Source organism: Watersipora subatra, chromosome 2, assembly GCF_963576615.1.
Source record: "Watersipora subatra chromosome 2, tzWatSuba1.1, whole genome shotgun sequence".
In the NCBI taxonomy this organism is placed as follows: Eukaryota; Metazoa; Bryozoa; class Gymnolaemata; order Cheilostomatida; family Watersiporidae; genus Watersipora; species Watersipora subatra.
Genome location: NC_088709.1, coordinates 38,363,147 through 38,385,104, shown reverse-complemented (window position 1 = coordinate 38,385,104; position 21,958 = coordinate 38,363,147). Strand labels below are relative to the sequence as shown.

Below are 21,958 nucleotides of genomic sequence, written 5' to 3'. Positions count from 1 at the left end.
ATTAGCAGTCAAATGGCACTGCAGTGCAATAGGATAACTGCAATGGTAGCTGTAATGTACTGGGTGTTACTAGGAGTAACTGTAGAAGTAACTGTGGGAGTGACCGCAGGAGTAACTGTAAGAGTGGTTGTAGGAGTAATTGTAGGAGTGACTCTAGGAGTAAATATAGGAGTAACTGTAGGAGTGACTCTAGAAGTAACTGTATGAGTAACTGTAGGAGTAATTGTAAAAGTGACTGTAGGAGTGGCTGAATGAAAGATTCATCCAATTAATTGAATTACGTTAATGTAACAATTATAATTGTCAATGTTTCAATAATTATATTATCAAAATAATATACAAAAAGTTAAAAAAATATAAAGAATGATCTGATATTGCATTGAAGAAAGCATCAGCTCTAGACCTGCTTCAAATAAGAAATTTAAAAAAAATAAGCATTGATGGAGAGTATTCCTGTCTCTTTTTTCACAGACAAACATAAAATAATAAGATTTAGTGCCGCAAACTGTTCGCAGATTTAGCATTCATACTGATTACTGTTGACTGACCCCATTTGTTACGGTCTTCCCTCTGGCTGTTCAATGCTTGTCAAAGACACCGCAACACTGCCTGAGCTCATTTTTGCTCCATCAGGTAAACTTTTTGGCACGGACAATAGAGGGCTGCCCGAGCTCTGCAGCGGAACAGGCTCCACTTGTAAAGACTTGACACTTCGGTAGTCCATGCGCTCTGACGACAGTTTAGGAGAATGGTTTGCAAGGTCTCCAGGGTTAGCTGAGCTCAATCTTGCAGGAATCTCATCGGAGTGCATAGTCTTTTCTTTCACACCACAATTAAGTTGGTCCTTCACGCTTTCTTTATCAACAGGAAATGGTGTAAGGTCTGGCATTTGGTCCTGTTTTGCCACCAATGTTACGATCCCAGCAAACTTGTCTTTTTCCTTTGTTGTCCTAGTTTTAGCACTACATCTGTCAAGAATAGCTTGAACCGCAAACGAGAGAAATAATGGAACCATGATGACAAGAGTAAGAGCAACAACGACAAAGGAGTGATAGTTTCCCAGAGCGAACAATGAAGCGCATATCATGAAAGAGCAGATGTAGATGATTGAGAATGTCTGCTGCTCCGCCGAAGTGTTCACGTAATCGAAAATAGCCACATGACTATTATAATACTGAAAAAAAAGTATGCAATAACCAACCACCATTGTTGCCCACACGGCAAATATTACATCTATCCACCACTCACGGAGCACAAAAAATACTCGTTGGAACATAGTCAAAGTCTGTAAATCTCTGAGACGTCCCGGAGTTGCATGCACATTTTGGCCTGCAAATCCTATAATTCCTTTAGCTACATCTCCGTGCTCTTCAAGCTTTTTTCTACATTCTTTTTTTCTCACGACGTGCAGGTTTATGTTGACCATAAGCTCAATGACGTAGTAGTAATTGGCGAGTACAAATATTACAATGTTAAATATTGGCAGCACGATGGTGCACACCATCATAAGCCCAGCTATATAAGACACGTAGATTATTTGAACTTTCTCTCCACGCGCCAACTCCTTCTCTCGGTGTGCGGCCGGCTTGTTTTCTGGTAGATTTTCATGGTATACCTGGAGTGAAAGGTGTATGATCATAAAACCAAACAGGAGTGAGTTCAAGACAACTGTGTAGAAAATTCTGGTTGTTATGGCGAATCGATTGCTCGCGTCCGTGGCGTTAGGGAACATGGATTCCAAGTTCTTCATGAAGCAGTAGACAATATACATTCGGCTAACATAGACATAGAGGAGACTGCATACATCAAATGTGATTAGAATCACATCGATGATACTCTACAAACAGAAGAAGATAACACTCAATATCAGGTCAGGCATCACAACGACTACGGTCAATACTTTGGCTAAAGCAGCAGCTCTCAACCTTTATAAGATTCTAATACAATTGTCCGCGATGTGCTGACCGCGTTCTTAAAATTATTTTTGTTCGTAGGTCTATGCACTTGTACTTTCGCTAATCTTATAGAATATAAATCATAATCGTAATGCAATTATTATAAATTATCTGATATGCAAAATGCATTTTCATTGTGATAAACTAAACGCAGCCCAAGCTTTACGTTTAATTAGCTGAATGCTTGGCGTTTGCACAGGTATTAAAAGGTTTTTGCAAAGAAAATTTATTTGTAATCAATGTATCTATTCTAACTTTTAAATGAAGGTGCTTAGTTTATTTTTGTGTATGGTGTTTATTGCTGTGTAATTCACACTGTACTGGCTGATGTCCTTCCGGCAGCTTTATACTAATTGCAATAATCTTGTTGGTCATGTGAGTTTACCATTTTTTTTCATGTCAGAAAAATGGGCAAGCATTTTTCTTCCGATATGACCTCGCGCATAACGCTATCTGCAGTGTTGAGCATGCAGCCATGAAAGATTGGCATGTGTAATAAGTATGTGCTTAGTTTATACCATGGTATAGCTAGTTCGACAGCGCAGTGTATTGGATAAATGTCTGTCTGCAGAATTGGAGGTTGTGAGTTCAAATTCAGTGCGCAGCAAATCCTTATTCCTAAAATTTTATTGCTCTAACTGGACATACGAACAGACAGACAAACAAACATTGAGATTTATGTATATAGATTACTACAGAATGCCCAGCCTTGCACTGGTATTAAAAACAGCTTATAAACAGTGGCAGGTTTATGTCACTGTTTATAGGCAATGTAGTTGCCTGTCACTTGCCATTAGCCTGGTACATTGCCAATGGCTAATTTGAGCTAGCTAGTAACCATATTGCTAATCGTACTAATAAGAGCTGTAAGAGCAAGCTTTAAGCCTGGTTCCCATATCGATTGTGAGACCCCGACGGTAACTTGCGAAGCAAATCGCTTGCGACGGCGGCTTCTGTTCACATATAAAGCTGCATCGCTAAATAATCGCATAAAATGTTCTCTCACCATGCCCATCCGATAATGGTGACCTTCACCCATACAATACATTTCGAGAAGGTTTTGCCTGCGGCTTTTGGCAAAATTTGAACAGCGCTAAACTCTTGCGTTGACTACCGGAGGTACTCGGCGGTACCCGACGTGTAGGTTCACATTTCACCACAATAGCCTGCAGTGCTGTCACCGGTGCTTGGGGCGTCTATGGGAACCAAGCTTAAGTGACGTTGCGTTGTAATGTACTGCAGAGTCGCTATGCGTGTTTTAATCTAGATAACCACTCATATCACCCAATGAATCTAAAGCTTCTCCCGTAGCTCAATTAATTAGCTTATTGCGCAGTGAAAGGGAGGTTCCGAGATCAAATCCCCTGCGATACAGATTTTTCATTGCTAGATACTAATCAGCTGTAGCTGGACACACCGAATCACAGACGATGCACAAAGTTTGAGATTTACATAGATGAAATATTGTGTAATTATATTTAGTGCAAAATTATTACAGCCTTTAATCGAATTATACAAAAATGACATTTTATTGTCCTGATTTGCAATTAGTTCTTGTCTATATTATGTCTCCCTTTCTTGGCACCATCAGCCTTACATCTAAAATTCTAGGTGTCCTTGCTAACAAAGGTCGAATATTAGATATCAGTATAATGGTTCAGCTGGTTCGGCTTCGTAGATTCGGCTGATAGAATTTCATTACAAATAATGCATTGGAGTTTCTGTCGTAATTTAACTCCTGAATTTGAAATCTTGATGTAACTATTGAAGTAAAAACATACTAGACTAAGACTTGTGTACTACCAATCACCTATTCCAGCTTACCACATTTCCACCAATCACATTACAGAATCCTTGATGCCCTCATTTGAAATCATCTATATCATTTTTTAAACATCTTTACTAGCCTGCTACGTACATCACACTTCCGAGTTGTTATGAATCCTCAAGAGTTATGCTTGTTTACAACTATACGATATGCTCACTACGACTACTTGTTATTGCAAGCACTTGTGAGTTGGTGGCAAAGTAGAGTGTCTAAATTCGAGCTGCGTCCTAGACTAGCTGAGAATTTGCTTTTTATAGATTTTTACCTGTTGAATAGTTGTTTACGCCTATCATCTGCATATATATAACTTTTAACATAAATTTCCTGCTGTTAAAGCTAGTAAAAACTCAACTAAAACAGGACAGCGGTAGGATAATGTAAACCAATGGGCTGCGAAAAGAACCCAAAGATATTGGCTTGGTCAGCTCATGACTCACCAATCTCTCGTTGTGACCTATCGAAGAACTGTCAGAAAAGTTAAACATCCATATCCTGTCGGTAGTGACTCCAATCAAAGAGCACATAATAGAAGGGTAGAGAAGAATCTCTGCCAACACATTGTCTACTAATTGCTGGCGCTTTTGGAGTCGTTCCTTCTCCTCATCAGACTTGCCACGAAACCAGGGAGTTCGATGAAGGAAGGCGTTACAAGTGAGCAAGGCGAGATCAATGATATCCAAGGTGAAACAACTGTAATCTGTCCCACGATTGTACGAGATTTTCTGCACCTCATCTCCAACAATGCCAATCACACTTACTATGAGACTTACTGCGAAGATGACATATGGCAGCATGGTCGTAATCAAGCTCAGGGGTTTGCTAAGGACTGGCTCCGTTAACGTCTCCACCACCTGCAATAGCGATGGGAAACTGCCTCTTTTAACTAATAAGCAGAATTCTTTTGGGATAGCTTCTGGAAGAGCCACTTTGAAAAGTCACGGCTCTTTCGTATAGAGCTGTATTTACCTTGTCTTAATCTTATAGGCCCTACTCATATGTAGTCTTCTACTGTATATGTATGTACACATAGTTACATTTTAGACACTCTCTGTAATATGGAGGTAAGTAGTTAGTACCATTTTAGAGACACTCTGTAATATAGAGGTAAGTGGTTAGTACCATTTTAGATAATCTCTGTAATATAGAGGTAAGTAGTTAGTATACCTTAATCCCTTCCTGCACTTGTTCTGTGTTTTCTTTATACATGGCTCTCTGACTTTTTTTAACTACCACTCCTTCTACCCACTTGGTCAGTGGTTTGCTTGCCCACTCGTTCTTGTTAATTTCTTCAAGCTGAAGTACAAACAGGTGAGTTATACTAACTGAGGAATGGCTTATATTGCAGCGACAGCAATTTAAATCGTAGGGTATTATTAGCATTCATAATGACACAGTCAATCCTTGACATACAAAGACAGCAATTTAAATAATCGAGTATTAATAACATTTATAGCAACACAGTCAAACCTTGACATACAAAGACAACAGTTCAAGTAATAGAGTATTAATAACATTCATATCGACACAGTCAAACCTTGACTGTGTCACAGTCAAACCTTGACTGTGACAGCAATTTAAATAATCGAATATCAATAACATTTATAGCAACACAGTCAAACCTTGACATACAAAGACAGCAATTCAAGTAATAAGGTATTACTAACATTCATGGCGACACAATAAATCCTTGACATACACAGACAGTAATTCAAGTAATAAGGTATTAATAACATTCATATCGACACAGTCAAACATTGACACACAAACACAGCAATTCAAGTAATAAGGTCTTACTAACATTAATAGCGACAGTCAAACCTTGACATACAAAGACAGCAGTTCAAGTAATAGGGTATTGTAAAGGTTTTGTGGGACCTTCACTTTCCTCCACTAGTACAAGACTTGGTGCATGAGTTTATACATATATTTTCTGCTTAGTTCATAAGTTGTACAAGAATGCTCAAGTAACAGGCAATGAACAGGCCCAGAACAGCTCTGCTCTCTACTGCAAATGTTTGTGCTTATATAGCTGGTAGGCCCCGCCTCTGTTCTACTTGGCTGGGCCCGGTTCGGCTCGGCTTGGGCTCGGCTTTGGCTTGACTCAGTTCTGGCTTGACTCAGTTCTGGCTTGGCTCAGCTTGGCTAATTGCAGATGGACGCCATCCACCACACACTCCCTTCCATTGGCAACTAGGGTCTCCAATTTATATCTTGAGGGAACATCAGTCGGGCCAGGGCTTCATGCTGGCAGGCTCCGTAGCGGAGGCGCTCCACCTTGTCCAGGTGTCCTTGCCGTAGGATCGTCTGCATCGTCTCGGCAGCCCTCGTCTAAACTTGGGGGTCCTGAGCCAACAACCGGGCCTGGCTGCGCTGCGTCTGCCGGAGGGCCTGGCTAGCTGGTGTCCATCCCACTATCTCGGCCAGCGTGCGTGGTCCGGCTGAGTCCAAGGTCATTGACTCTTCCTGGTTGAGGCTGGGTGAACCCGGGCAGGGGTCGTGACTGTGTCCTGGCCTGCTTGGCTCCTCTTTATGGGCTACGGTGTCTCCTTCCTCGAGTAGTGGGAGTGCAGGCAGCCATCGTAGGAGAGCCCCGCATGTTCTTTTGGCAGAACTGCTCCCAGAAGTCCTGGTCGACCAGATACACCACTGGCTCCACTCCTCCCTGCTGGTGAGTAGCGTGGTGTAGTAGCATCTTATCCCGTGTCACGTGCTCTCAGCCACAGGGGCATACAAACACGGTGTAGTGTTGCAACACATGAAAGCGGATCCACCGGGTGCTGGTTGTAAACTGGCAGATCCGACAGCTCCTGTCCTTCACCTGTTTCTCCGCCGGCGTGACAGTCCGGGAAGACAGGTACTTAATAGTCCTCACCACTGTCTTCCTCCGTGGTCTGCTTTCCTCTGGCTCTGGCTCTCTCCAGGGCGTACTTTCCCTTATTGCAACAGCCGATGGAGAAGAGGACAATTCCGGTGAAAGGGAGCTGATTCGTCTCCTCTTAGTGCGCACAGCAGCAACTCGGCACTCCTCCTCGACTTCCTCTGGCAGGGTCTCGTTAAGCAGGTCCTCCACTCCTTCTTCTGTCAGAGTTGCATCCAACAGCGCCTCTGCTCCTTCTTCAGTAATTTTCAACACGACAGAGTCCGGTCCTTGTGCCACGTCAAACTCTGTGCCGTTCCTTTTGTAGGCCACCACGTTTGCCGACGTTGGCCTGTCCATCCCTTCTCCAGCTTCTTTCAAGCTAATTGTGACCAAAATCTTTTTCAGCGCTCTGATGTCGTCCAAGGAAGATGAGTGCTTTAAAAGGAAAGCTTTGATTGCGCCTGTGAGAGCCGTTTTGCAACTTTCCCTCGCGACATCCGGACCGTTTTCCGGCAATTCCATAGAATAACATACACCATCTCCGTACCGTTCCGGCTTCCTAGTTGTCCGGGCTGACCTCGGATTGTGCTGGACCGGAGTTGATGGGATTGCGGGTTGATAGGATCTGGCGTTGCGATCTCTCCAATCTCCACCGGGTTTGATTTCGGTTCTCCCGGAACTTTTTTCCGTGGGACCGGATTGATTTCTTCGGAACTCGAAGAGCGTCCTTGGCGTTCTCCCTCCTCCGGTTCGGCCGGGTTGTCTCTTGGAGTTATCTTCTGCCCTCGCTTTTTTGCATCCGCTAGCAGCAACTTTTCCCAGTTGGTGGGCGGCAGTATGGGTACGAGGTCGATTCTGACCTCCTCCGGTTTTCTTTCTGGCTTTCTGGGTTGAACTCCTTTCATGTTGGTGCCCCTCCTTGGTTCCAGAGTAGCTGGGGCTTGTCCCAACCTCTCCGGGCAAGCATGGTAAGGCTTCAGCCTTCCGTCGCTCTGGATGGAAGATTGGCCTTGCCGTTCCACTAGATACGTGTGGTTCCTCCAGGCCTTCAGGACCTGGTATGGTCCCACAAACTTTGCCTGCAGCTTGGGATTATCTCCCCGTCTTAGGCGTCGGCATAAGGAGCCGTATGGGCTTTCCCCACGTTCTAGAGTTGGCACAGTTTGGCCATCAGTTGGCTCTCGAACTGCGCCCCTGGTTTGTGTAGATCTGCTCAGGTAACCCCATGTAGCAGAAGACTCGCTCATCCAGTGCGTTTGCAACCACCGGGGCCGTGGCGTCAGGTAGTGCCAGTGTGTCTTGCAATCGGGTGGAGTGGTCGGTGAGGACCAGTACCCATTTGTTTACCCAGGCGTGACCGGAAATGGCCTCACCAGGTTCAAGGCCACCTTCTGTCAGGGTCGTCCGGCGTAGAGCCTTCTTTTCCCTCTGGCCGCCTTTGTCCCTCCATGCTTTGCGGCCTGGCACACCTCACAACTCTTGATGAGCCGTCTGACTGTGGACGTCAGTCCGGGCCAGTACCAAGTCAGCTGGAAGCGGCTTATTGTTCTTTTTACCCCAGAGTGAGCCAGGGCATGTGTTTGCCACACCGTGGTCTCCCGCATGGCCGAGGGGCAGATGGCGCATCATTTGGCATAGCTCTGCGGAGCCATGCGTGCTTTCAGTAGGCTGTCCTGTTGTATGCGCAGAGAGCCTCACATGTGATGCAGGATATCCAGCTCTCTGCTTCCAACTTCTAGGTGTTCCGCTGGCACATCTTTTCCTGTGGTGATGGCATGGTACATGATGGCCACTGGTCCTTGTCCGGTGGCCTGTGTCCTTGCCAGCTCGCCCTTCGGTCCTGTCATCCCTGGTGTGGCCGGTGGCCCCTCGGGGGAACCTTCGGCACCCAGGTTCAATCCTCCCACTGTTGGGGCGGGAATCCCGTGTGAGTTGCCGGCTGGCCCCCCACCCCAGGGTATGCGACGTTGCCCAGGGTCAATCTCGCCCGGTCGAGAGCGGGAGTCCCATCCAAGCAACTGGTTGGCACCCACGGGGCTAACGGCCTTTGTTCCCTTGCCAACTTCTTGCCAACAACAACTTGCCAACTCCCTTGCCAACTTGAGGGGACCTCGTCCCTCTGCTGAATGCTTGCGAATTGTCGGCAGTTCTTGCAGGTTTGCCTGCTCAGCCCATCTGTGCTTCTGTGGCGAGTCCCTGACCGATGTTCAAGAACGTAGCGGAACTCCACTAGGATCTCGAGCCACCCTGCTACTTAATTTGAAGGTTCCCTCCTCCTACATAGCCACTGGAGTGAAGCGTGGTCTGTCCATAGGAGGAACTCCTGATCATACAGGTAAGGCCGAAAGAACTTAACTGCTTTGACTACCGCAAGCAATTCTCGTCGAGTGACGCAGTAATTGCGGTCCGATGGAGTGAGGGTTTTGCTGTAGTAGGCAATGACTCTCTTACGGCCCTCCTGTACTTGGGACAGCACGGCCCCTCTCCACATTTGATGGTGTCCGTGTAGCGGGATGTACTGCCTACAGGGGTCTGGGTAGCCCAAGATCGAGGCGCTGCTGATACTGTCCTTCAGCTTGTTTAAGGCGACCCTTTCCCCTTCCGTCCATCTCCAGGGCTCTCCTTTCGCAGTTAGCCAGTGCAAGGGATGGGCTATAGTGAAGAGCTCCGGGATATACTGTCGGTAGGAACTGACGGTCCCGAGGAATCCTTGGAGTTCCTTCACTCCGCGCGGTTTCAGCCATTCCATGACTGCCTTTACCTTGTTGGGGTTTGCAGAGACTCCCTCCTGGCTTACTATGTGACCCAGGTAGCAGACCTGGGGTTGCAACAGTTTGCATTTGGATGGTTTTAGTTTCAGTCTAGCCTTGTGGAGTCTCTGGAAGACCTCCTCCAGCTGATGCAAGTGCGTATCAAAGTCCGGGGTGATGACTTTAATATCATCAATATACAGTAGCAGCGTTTTCTAGTGAAGGCCATGTAGAACACGTTCCATGAGCCTTTGGAAGGTGGCTGGGGTGGACATCAGTCCGAAAGGCAACACCTTCCACTTCCACAATCCGGACCGTGTTGAGAAGGCCGACTTCTCCTGTGCTTCTGCATCCAGGGGTACCTGCTAATACCCGCTCACCAGGTCGAGAGTGCTGAAGTAGCGGTTGCCAGACAAGGTGTCCAGACTGTCGTCGATCCTGAGTAGGGGTTAGGCGTCCTGCTCGATGACGGCGTTCAAATGCCGGTAGTCTATGCAGAAGCACCACTTTCCATCCTATTTTTGGACCCACACTACGAGAGAGCTCCAAGCTCCTCTAGCGGGTTTGATAAGCCCCCTCTTAAGTAGATCCTGGACCCGCCTCTTGGCCTCTGCCTCTTTCTCCGGTCCAAGTCTGGGGGGGGTTGCCGGATTGGCTGAGTGCTTTCCTTAAGCGGAATGGAATGTTCTACCTTGGAGGTCTTCCCTACACCATCGTCACCCATACTGAACACGGTGGCATATCGGTTCAGCAAGGAGGCCAACCTCGCCGTTTGGCCTGTCCCTCACAGTTTAGCCGGGCCGCCTAGAACAACTTTTCAAGGTGAGCCGGCACTTCATTGATTGAAGTTGAACCGGCTTCATACAATAAGGGGTCATCCTCTTCGACCTGTGGGGTCTCTACCCCCGTGTAAGTACCAATAGTGGCTCCAGACTGGAAGGTCAATGGTCACTCCGTAGCATTCATGCAGCGAGTGATGATCTGTCTCTTGGATCCCGACTGATTCAATCTACTTGTTACCAGGGTCTGTCGAGAAATCCTTCAATCAGTCCCATGGGGCAGTACTTCCGTGTGGTGATGCGACAGTGTATCACCATCTCCGTCCAGGTGGGAACCACCACCCCCTAATCACCTGTACCTTGCTCTGTAGCAGCCGTCCATGCCGATCTGTGCAAACTAGCTGCCTGCCATCCACTTGGACCACCGGTTGCTCAAACTCGAGAGACCACTGATGGGCCACAAAGAATGGCATTCCAAGTATGGCATCCTTGCTTAGACGGCTGACCACAAAGATTTCCTCCGTCCTTACGTCCCTCAGGCGGATGGTCAAATGGATTATCTCATAGAAGGGGAGCAGTTTCCATCAGCCAATAATCCGTGGCTGTCATTCTCCTTGGTTTGGTCCCGTACGGCTCCTGGCAATCGGTCAAAAACCTGTTTATTGATCAGATTTGTGGTGCATCCTGTGTCTATAAGAAACTGGATGGGCTGCCTCTCCACTTTTCCTGAGAGGAAATAGCTGGTGGAGTGAGGTCGGCTGAGGGCTTGCGCCCTAGTGGTGTCTTCCAAGATGTCTTCCGTGAGGCCTGGGAGACTTCCTTTTTGCGGTGGGGCGGGGTTGGTCCCTCGAGCCGTCCCAGGTTTAGGGTAGACCCGTGGCTCTTGTGATTTATATCCCCAAGGCAGAGAAGGGTCGGTTCTGCCGCTTTTAAGGCAGGCTTCTGACCATCCGGTCCAATGGGGGTGGTTCTCAATGTCTGGGGTGGAGGGTATTTTGAGAGCCACTCTCCTTCGTTTCGGGCTTCGTCCCTGCCGTTCGCACGGATGGGCGTAGGCAGTATCCGAGACAAGGAGAATGTCCAGACTGGCCTCACTCAAAGACTGGTTGTAGTTTCTTGTCTCCACAGGCCTTTCCTGGGCACAAATTTTCCTCGGCCTAGTCCTTGCTGGTTGAGACCAACTCTCGGCTGTCACCAAATTCCATGTAGTCCTACTGTGTTTCCGAGGTTGTTTGGTCTTGGCGCAGCCAGTAGTCGGAGCTACTGCTGTGGCCTTCCTTCGTTTCCCGAAGCTGGTTTTGAGTGGCGAGGGCATTTCTTCCGTACATGCCCTGGTTGGCCGCAACCCTAGCAAAGAGTAGCTGGCTGATTTTTCCTCTTGGTTGTAGTGTGGGCCAGCTCCTGGAGCCGTTTCACCTTTTCCGTGAGACATTTGACTAGCCAGGCTATTCGTCCAATGACATCGGTTTTGGCCGAGTTCACCTGGTCAGAGGATTCTTCTTCCAGGGCCCGTACCGAAGATTTGGTGGGTTTGCGCTTGCCTTCCTGGATCTGAAGGTAATCATTTCCGACCCATACAGCGTCAGCTAGTGTGGGCGTATGTATGGCCATCAGATGTCGCTGCAGGACATGGTCTTTTAGTGAGCTGCAAAAGGTCTCCATGGCCATGGTATTCCGGTGTCGATTTGGCAGGTCTCGTATGCAATGCGTGCCAGCCTCTCAACCTTCATAGCATGCTCCTGAAGCGTCGTTTCTTTTTCTCGCTTAAAGGCATTAAGCTGGCTTAGCGCCTGTCTAGCGAATAGCCCGAATATTGCCCAGAGGGCATTGAAAATGGCCTCTTGGTCCTCGGCTCGCCCGCGGTTCTCAGCCTGTTTGCCCAATGCTTCTCGGCGGTGCAACAGGGTTGCTCTTTCCATCCACTGGTTGGCGTCGGCTACTTCCATGAAGCGAGCAATGAAGTATTCCACATTTCCCTTTCCAGTGTACTGGAGAGTCCTGAAGCGCAGTGCCAGTTCCTGCGCCCTTGGCAGCAGTAATACCTGTTCTAGTGCTTCGACTAGTCTGTCGGGTCCCAGATCAGCACTTCATGCTCTCCTATTGGCCATGTTTGGCTTTCAGTAGGTTTCTGCTCCCTTTCCAGAGCAGTGCCTCTACTGAGTCCGTGGGGGTCGGCTCCTTTCTGGTTTTCTTCCTGTTGCCAGAAAGTTCTTTTAGTAGGAGCAACGCTGCTTCCTCAGGCAAGTCTTGTCGGAGCCTTCAGTAGGTTTCTGCTCCTGGAGCAGTGCATCTACTGGGTCCGATACTGCAGGACTTTCCACAGCTCTCTCTGGGTTTCTTCCCGTTGCCAGGAGGTTCCTCCAGTAGGAGCGGTGTCGCCATTTTTCAGGCAGCCCAGCTCATTCAGAGTCCAGTGATCCTGATGCGAGTCCTGTGGTAGAGTTCTTGGGTTTGTTAGAGATCCCACTGCTGCCACCAGTGTAAAGGTTTTGTGCGACCTTCACTTTCCACCACTAGTACAAGACTCGGTGCATGAGTTTATACATATATTTTCTGCTCAGTTCATAAGTTGTACAAGAATGCTCAAGTAACAGGCAATGAGCAGGCCCAGAACAGCTCTGCTTTCTACTGCAAGTGTTCATGCTTATATAGCTGGCAGGCCCCGCCTCTGTTCTACTTGGCTCGGCCCGGCTTGGCCCGGCTCGGCTTGGACTCGGCTTTGGCTTGATTGGCTCTGGCTTGGCTAAATGCAGATGGACGCCATCCAAATCAGTATTAATAACATTCATATCGACACAGTCAAACCTTGACATACAAGTTTTGCTTCATAATTAAAACCATTTTATCTTGAAGCTGATATTCTTATTAGAACACATACATGTAGCAATTTGTTCAATATTCACTAAGTTTCCATACCGTGATAGGGTAAGGACACCCCCCTCAAATGGCGCTGCAGTGCCATCACGGAAATAGCTGCGTTGCTCTCATTCTCTCATGATTCAGTGTCATTGTTTGGAAATGAAACATCCGTGTGATTCGCCAACTTTGTGCTATCGAAATGGTCTTAGCGATTAACGACGTTGTACCTGCTGGCGCGCACTTGAAATTGAATATTTAATTTACATTAGGGATTGCGCAACCATCACTCTACTATAGCGCCCTACAAAAACATGATCCACTTGTCACCACTTGTCACCACTTGTCACCACTTTTCTCCACTTGTCACCACTTATCACCACTTGTCACCACTTGTCACCACTTGTCACCCAGGTATCACTACACTATCAATGTATAGAAACTTAGTAATAAGCAGCCTCAAAAACAATGAAAAACACTTCAAAACATTGCATATTCCATTAAAGCAGATAAACAATATAAAAGTATGTAAAAAAATGCAAAACCCTAAAATACAATAAAGATGGAAAAATTAGCTAAAAAGAATATTTTATTGCTGATTATATTATTATATTTTTGTAGGGACACGAGTAGGGAAGACTGATAAGTCAAGGTTTGACATTACCTTATTGACTGTTATTAATAACAACCCTTACTACAATAAGAGCAGTGTCTATCCGTAGCCACGGCTAGAGGTCACCGCTAGAGGTCGGTATAAGATTACTTTGAATGGAACTCAAATTCATGACATTCAGTTTGGTTGAACAACATTTTAATACCTGTGTGGCAATTCAAATAATTGTGCATATGTTATTTTGTCCTTTATTACAGAAAAGCTGGGAAGCAATAATGTCGATTAGTGTCGAGAAAGTTTGATAAAAGACCATTTATTGATAAGCTTTCACGGCATATTTTATGGCACACTAAACTAAAAGGGTTAACAATTTTAAAATATAAAACACAGTTATTAAATATCAAATATTTTAATAATTTAAATAAAAGGTTGAATTGGTGATTTTTTTCAACAAAAGATGCCTTATTTACTTACTTTTTGTCAGATATAAATTCTTTTCTTATTACATTTACGAAAATTAGTTAGAATATTAGTAGAGGGCTGCCAAGATATACATGTAAGTGAAATAAAAAACACAAAAAGCAGAAGAATCAACAGATATTCAACAAACTAAGTCAAGTACCAAAAATCCAAAAAAAAAGATTAAATCGCCGAGCTTATTTGAACAGGAATGGAATGTCAAAGCTTACCAAAGCGCCATCTGTAAACCAGGATAACCTTACATGAGATGTCAACTAAGAGAACCTTACATGAGATGTCAACTGAAATAGTTTTACTTGAGATGCCGGCGTACTGTGTCTACAATAGTCAAAAGTTTCTACAATCTACATAAGCAGAGTTTTATGGTCTTTGCGCATTTGATACTCACCTGTTTATCATAATCATAGGCCTCTGTTTTTGCTTCAAAATTAGTTGGATTAAAAATTGACCTAGGTGGAGGTGTATCTGGCGGCTCAGGGCTTCCACCCACAGATGGTGGAGTAAAAGGTCGAAACGGAAGTTGACCATCGGCAGAAAAGGTGTTAGCTGTCAGAAGATCCCAGTCTATGTCTGCTGATGATTCAGCTGTTATCTTTTTTCGGCTTTCTCGTCTATTCAGGTTTGGGCCTCTGTCACCTCTCATATGAACAGGTGCTTGTTTTGGTCCACGTAGAGTTGACTCATTTACCTACATCAGGCAGTGTCAAGCTGAGCAACTATCTTTACTTTAACTGACAACAAATTATATTTTTAGCATCAGCTTTTCATAACTAGTTCTTTATGTGGGCAGCTATACAAAAACCTTACCGCATGCATTGGGACTACTGGCTACATTAATTAGCAATAGAAATTTTGATCGTGCTAACAAGTTTGTATAATGTACATTTTTTGCAGACTAAAGCACATAACTCCTTCATCTGGGCAGAATGACTATGATAGGAGCTAAGCAGTTTAGAAACCTTTTAAAGCGCCAACATATTTAATTGCATTAATTTATTTAGACTACACTGAAACCATCACAAACTATGCGTATAAACTGAACTATCACATTCTTCTGATGAGTGGTCAAACAGTCAACTGAAAACCACTAAATTGTGCAATAAAACTAATAAGAAATTTTTAGGTATTGACTAGATAGAGTTATCACACCTTGTCTAGGTAACCTACTGACAACATAGAGTTATCACACCTTGTTTAGGTAACCTACTGACAACATAGAGTTATTACACCTTGTCTAGGTAACCTACTGACAACATAGAGTTATCACACTTTGTCTAGGTAACCTACTGACAACATAGAGTTATCACACCTTGTCTAGGTAGCCTAATGACTACATAGAGCTTTTATGCCTTGTCTAAGTAACCTACTGACAGCATGGAGCTATTACTTCTTTTCCTACGTAACCTACTGATTACATAGAGTTATCCCACCTTGTCTAGGTAACCTACTGACAACATGGAGTTATCACACCTTGTCTAGGTCAATCATCACCTGTATAGAGCTCAAACTACTGAGTAAAACAGCTTCTATACATGTTTTAACATGATAAGCACACCTGATTTTTGTACTCTGTTTCATCTTCTGTCTTGTCAGCTGATACATCAAAGACAGCTGCCCTGCTTCTTGCTAAAAGGATGAGTGATATTGCTGTATGTTAATAGTATTGCTCATGACTTTGCTTACTCATATATTTGTTATATTAAACCCACTGCATGAGTTGAGCTCAAAAGAATTGGCTGGTTGACAAACTGCTATGAGTTTTGTCATATTAGATAAATTCATATGACCTTACGTGTAAACAAACTATTACATATTAGCTGTGCTATAATCACATAATTGTCTAATAACCCATAGCTATGAGCTTGCTAACTAAGCCAGTTCCTTTATGTGCTTCATACATGTCAGCTGTGTTTTCTGTGATACAATACTTCTCGTGATAATACAATACAACACAAACCAATTAGGCAAAAACACGGTGCATATGTTTTCATGAATTTTATGCTTTCCGACCTTTCTCCTTGTCCTTATCATCCATTCTAATGTACTTCTTCTCCATAACTTGTCTAAGTGGCATTTCTGGACGGCGATATCGCTGAGGTATGTTGGTTGGCTTTTCTTCGGAGTCATCTTCTTTTTTTTCCTCTGAAAGAAGGTTAATCTTACCACAAGATGGCAGCTAGAAAAAGTATTCACTTGAGAAAAGTACAAAAAGAAAAAAGTTTTTGAAACAAACAAAATATTTTTGTAACAAAAATTTCAGTCTATTGCTCTAGTAGTTGCTCCTAATTTATTTATTATATTTGTCTATTCAACTGCAGAAACCCAATAAATTATAGATACAACATCTTTATTTTTTTATTTCTCTATGAGTTTATTACCGGTACTTGAGCCATAGTTCATTTGCTAGCAACTACCTGGTTAGAAAAATAAAAGTGAGGTCAATGTATGATTTCTGGATCTGTGTGCATTGATGGTAGCTTATATATATACACACCTGTATACACACACGCATACACACACATACATGTATATATATATACTAGCTGTACTACCCAGTGTTGCCCGGGTAATAAAAAAGCTTTTGGACAGAAAATTTATTTGTATTTAACATATAACAACATTTTCCGTTCTAACTTTCAAACTACATATCATGAGAAAAACGTTTTGTGTAGTTCAAATAAGTCAGGAGGAAAATAAAAACAACTGTAAAGGTTTTAAAACTTTGTTACACAGCTTTTTAACTTTATATCATGAGGAAAATGTTTCGCGCAGGTCAAATAAACTAAAAAATAAAACGACTATAAAAAGGTTTAGATGTAAATGTAAAATAATTAGCAAGTAATAGCTAAATTAAGTCTGTTTTGCTACAATAACAATAAAAGATGATTCGGTAATTATAGAATTAATATGAACTTAGAAAACAAAATAAAAATTTTTAAATACAGAATTAATAATAACAATTCTTGCATAGAAGTGTGTGTATAAAAAAGGTTACTGTTCCACTAACAGCTATCCATCAAACCTTTGAATACGACAATACTTGTGCCTCTCGATATCAGTACAAATGTAAAAATGAGATATCGTACTGCCTTTGTCTGACCAAACGGAGAGATAATGTCAAGGCTCTTCCCACGGAAACAATATAATTGTCTGCGTGAGAAGAATTGGCCTTAACCCCAGATATAGTAATCGAACCTTAGGAAAAATATTTCTTAACAGGGGTGTCATAACGCATGGCCGCATTGGTAAAATAATCAGCGTGCGCTATAGCTATATCTTTAGCTATACCTAGGCTCTAGCTAAAGCTATAGCTTTAGATTTAGCTATAGCTATCCACACACATACTTTGAGAAATATATATATATATAGATTGAGTTCTATAACCGAGGAATTCCTATAGAATCTATAGAAAGTTTCGTGACCAAAGATTCTTTATGGGATTCATAGAGAGTTCCATGACTGAAAAATCTCTATGGAATCAATAGAGAGTTCCTTGACAAAAGAATCTCTATATAACCCATAGAGAGTTCTATGACTAAGGAATCTCTATGGAATCCGTAGAGAGTTCTATGACTAACGAATTTCTATGGAATCCGTAGAGAGTTCTATGACTAAGGAATACCTATGAAATTTGCAAAAGAATCGATAGTAAAATTCTAAAGTGTATTTGTTCAGACATCACAAGATAAAATTTCAAACATTCTTAAATAATTAATAGAGAACTAAATACAGCTCACCTTTCTCAGGATCTTCATATAGACCAGCTATCCAGCTATCTTCCCTTTCGTCTGCCATATCGTCTGCACTCCAAACTTACAAGTGACGGCTCACAGTGAAAGTTTGCTGCCTTATTAATCCAGCTCAGCATGAGTTGATTACCTGCTGAAATCCTTAAACTGCGTCAACAACTCCGTTTAACTTGTCACCAGCGGTTCAGTCTCTGTGTCACGCGACGAAATGCTTTTCATTTTTCTGTTTCTATGATCGCCATATAATAATTGTGTAATAGAACACATGCCGCTTTCTTTACCTACAATAACCATAGATAAACACAAAAGCTTCTAGGAGACTGTGTACTTGAAAGCATCCGAATTGTTTAATGCGATGGTGAATATGTTCATTGTATGGTTCTGTTTTCTTAGTGTCGTGCTTTCTTCGGCAGCCTATTAAACGCATTTGTAAAGAATATTATTTAATCTTAATCATAGAGACTCTAGTACAGTGTAGGTTTGACCATTATTAGTCATGCAGTAATATTTGGCCATTGGTAGACATCATTTCATATAATCTCATCTTGACAAGCTTAGCTTTACAAAACTAATCCTGATTGGGTTGGTTAGAAAACCTGCAGATGACCTGCTGCTGTCAGCTTGTTTCTCCTAGATATAGGAAACCTGCTGATGACCTGATGCTGATTGCTTGTTTCTCCTAGATATATGAAACCTGCGGATGACCTTCTGCTTACAGCTTGTTTCCATTATAGGTAGGAGCCAGCTTTCAATTGACAAAGTTTTAGTATTAAAAAATGCCATAAATGTTTAAAATAGCAATAACAATAACAATAACAATAGCAATAACGCACCCAGCGAGCTAAAATTATTCAAGATGTCAAATTTTTGCTAATTGAAGTGTCTTGAATGAATATATTGAACTTGACTTTTACACTGTCATTAAAAGAAAATAATTTGTAATCATTTTGTTTTATAAAACAACTTTTGCCTCGAGCTCCATCAGTGTCATCATGAATAAATTCTTGCACATTAATTAATATTAGGGTATCTTTTCTGATATAGCTCGTATAAATAAAAAAACTAATCAAATATATACCATTGAGGATGTTTTTATGTCAGAGCGGTATTACATATTTTCGGAAATTGGCAGAATTGTGCCATAATAAGATGAATTATTGAAACTGCTATAAATCAGGGTATACTGGTACATCGGTATAGACAGATATATGAGTATGTACATATATATACAGATATATCTGCATATATGCAGATATATCTGTATATATATGTACAGTATATATACTGATATATCTGTACATTCCGATATATCTATATACTAGTATATACTGATATATACAGATATTGACTGTATATATCAGTGTATATATGTACAGATATTGACTGTATATATCAGTGTATATATGTGCAGATATTGACTGTATATATTAGTGTATATATGTACAGATATTGACTGTATATATTAGTGTATATATGTACAGATATTGACCGTATATATCAGTGTATATATGTACAGATATTGACCGTATATATCAGTGTATATATGTACCACATCTTTGTAAGGACCTTTGTTGAAGAAAGTGTGATTCTGAAGCGTTCACACTTTTCTCATCAACTTTTAGATAGGGCGAAGCCTTCTAGGAGCTCTCCAAATCATCAACATTGTTACAGTCTTCTAAGGATTCTGACTATTTTTCATTTACTTACACATGACACTGAGTTATCAAATGCTGCCCTATGCAACCATCTGTTGGACAGCTTCAAGATAGGGCTCTGTACTTCATACTTGGCCTCAACAGAGCAAGACTTTAGTCTACTAACATATAGATGTTTTAATGAGGAAAGTGAGAGAAGGTTATTGATCCATTTGAAAACATGGTCATCACCTAAACGTCCCTGACTGCTCTTCTAGTAGTTCAATCTACCGACTAAAACATGGAGCCTACTTTGAAAAGGCATTTCAGCTGCCAGCTGTTCATTGTATAGTAAAATACTTTTAGGTATAAAAAGTTAAAAGCAAAATAACTTATACCAAGAAAAGAGAAACAAAAATGTGACACATTTTAAATTTACAGTATCCGAAAGGCGAATGAGACTGGACGCCTCTATTAAGTAAGCGAACATAACGAATTCTATTACGCGACATTCAGAAGAATGGCTGATGATTTAATGAAGGACTAGAGAAATGCTTGATATAACATAAGCTGAGTTTACTTATAATTCTGTGAGAGCAACAGTCTGATTGCATGGATTACCAAATAGATTTCATGATATATATAGAATGCGCCTAATCGTAAATGAAAGTGAGATTAAATCCAACAGAGTACATGCTAGACAATTAGCATTTAATAAAAGCGTGTCTATTTGATTATGTTAAATGTTGAAGATATCTTGTAGAAAAGTTTGTCGACAAAGTTGATGTGTTTTAGATGAAAAGCTGGTGAATACTAGAAGTATAATTGCTAGAAGCTGGGACAGTTAATGATGTAGTCAAAGTAGAACTTACAAAATGAACTACCTGAACAGCAATACTTTATATATATTACTTGAGTCGCATTACAACATCTTTTACTGCTCTTATACACTCTCTAGCCTTAGCTCTACCCTTGTATTTACCCTTAAATCTAGCCTGAGTCACATTACAATATCTCTTACTGCTCTTATACACTCTCTAGCCTTAGCTCTACCCTTACATCTAGCCTTACATCTAGCCTGAGTCACATTACAATATCTCTTACTGCTCTTATACACTCTCTAGCCTTAGCTCTACCCTTACATCTACCCTTACATCTAGCCTAGGTTTGCTTCTTACAAATCTTCTAATCAATTGATTTACATTCTTCTACTTTTAAAAGTAATCATTTTACTTAATACTGCAGTTTGTACTTTGAATATTACTTGTGTATGGTTGTAATTGTATATAAATCAGTATACCCAGATAGGCACTCATGTATATATCTTCTGTATGGGTGTTATCTACTATATAAACGACAATCGTTGTCTGTGTGTCCGGCTTATAGAGTACCTTACTTTTCGGACTATCAGCCGCTACTTTTTTCCCATGGTTTGAGCCACGCGGCTTATATAAGGGTGCAGCTATTCTGTGATTTTTTCCTTCACCGCTAGGGCGCATTAACGGGAATCTTTGGTTAGCGCGCCTCTTTACAGCGCCCAACGGCACTGTTCCGTTTTAAACAGCAAAGTTGCTGCCTTGTTAAAAAACACCGTCCTGAGTTCTGCGGCTTATACAAAGCTGCCTATACAGCTATACAAATGTACTACCCATTGAATTAAATAAATTAATGGTTAGTAATTTACATGCAATTAATATTTACTGCCAATGTGTACCGAGAGGGTCACGTAAACGTTTGTTTCTTGCAGCCACTGGAAAAAACGCAGTTCGCACCTACTAAATTTCCACATCAAAAAGGTAGGTGATTCTTATTCAATGTTGTATTGTCTATGAATTGCCACACTTCCAATACATAACCCTTTCACTTGCGTCCATGTACAAATTTAGCTATCGGCCTACTGCCAGCCATTTTGCCGATATTGCTTCATATGTATACAATATTTTTTCAATTTGAAACTCCATCTAGAACGTTTGTTTTGGTTTATTTTATTTTGCCAACATGTTAATAAGTACTGCTATCCACTAACTACAGCAGCTGCTACCAGGCATCGTGTATGGGCAAAAAACTTCGCACTTGACTACACTCCTGCGACACAGTATAGGGCTGAATTTTTCTATGGGACGAATGTCCAAAAATGCTCCAGATGTAATCCCCATACATTGGAAAGGCGAGAGGCCATATATGTAGTTTATATAGTAGATTTTATTGATAATAAATTTTATCAACACAACCACATTACTGCTGCACAGTTTGTATATACCATGTCAAAACACAGGCTGAAGAACTGGTGAGTCATGATTAGTGTTTTGAGCATGTAGAAGTCTCAATTCAATAAATGCTGGCGATAGCTTACCAGTGCAATAGCAAAATATTTTCTAGAATTTCTTAAAATATGTAAAACTTTCCAATACTGCCAGTTTGAAGAACTTCAGTTTGCATAGCAGCGTCAATTTC

General features: G+C 42.3%; 1 protein-coding gene across 1 annotated transcript; it reads right to left on the bottom strand.

Moving 5' to 3' along the window:
- Positions 1–556: 556 nt before the first annotated feature.
- On the bottom strand, positions 557–6,093 carry LOC137388185 (uncharacterized). The gene is made up of 4 exons (XM_068074689.1): positions 6,058–6,093; positions 4,948–5,076; positions 4,221–4,634; positions 557–1,837 (listed from the first exon to the last, which is right to left on the bottom strand). The coding sequence occupies exons 1-4, from the start codon at positions 6,091–6,093 to the stop codon at positions 557–559; spliced, it is 1,860 nt and encodes a 619-aa protein (XP_067930790.1).
- Between the last annotated feature and the right edge of the window lie 15,865 nt (positions 6,094–21,958).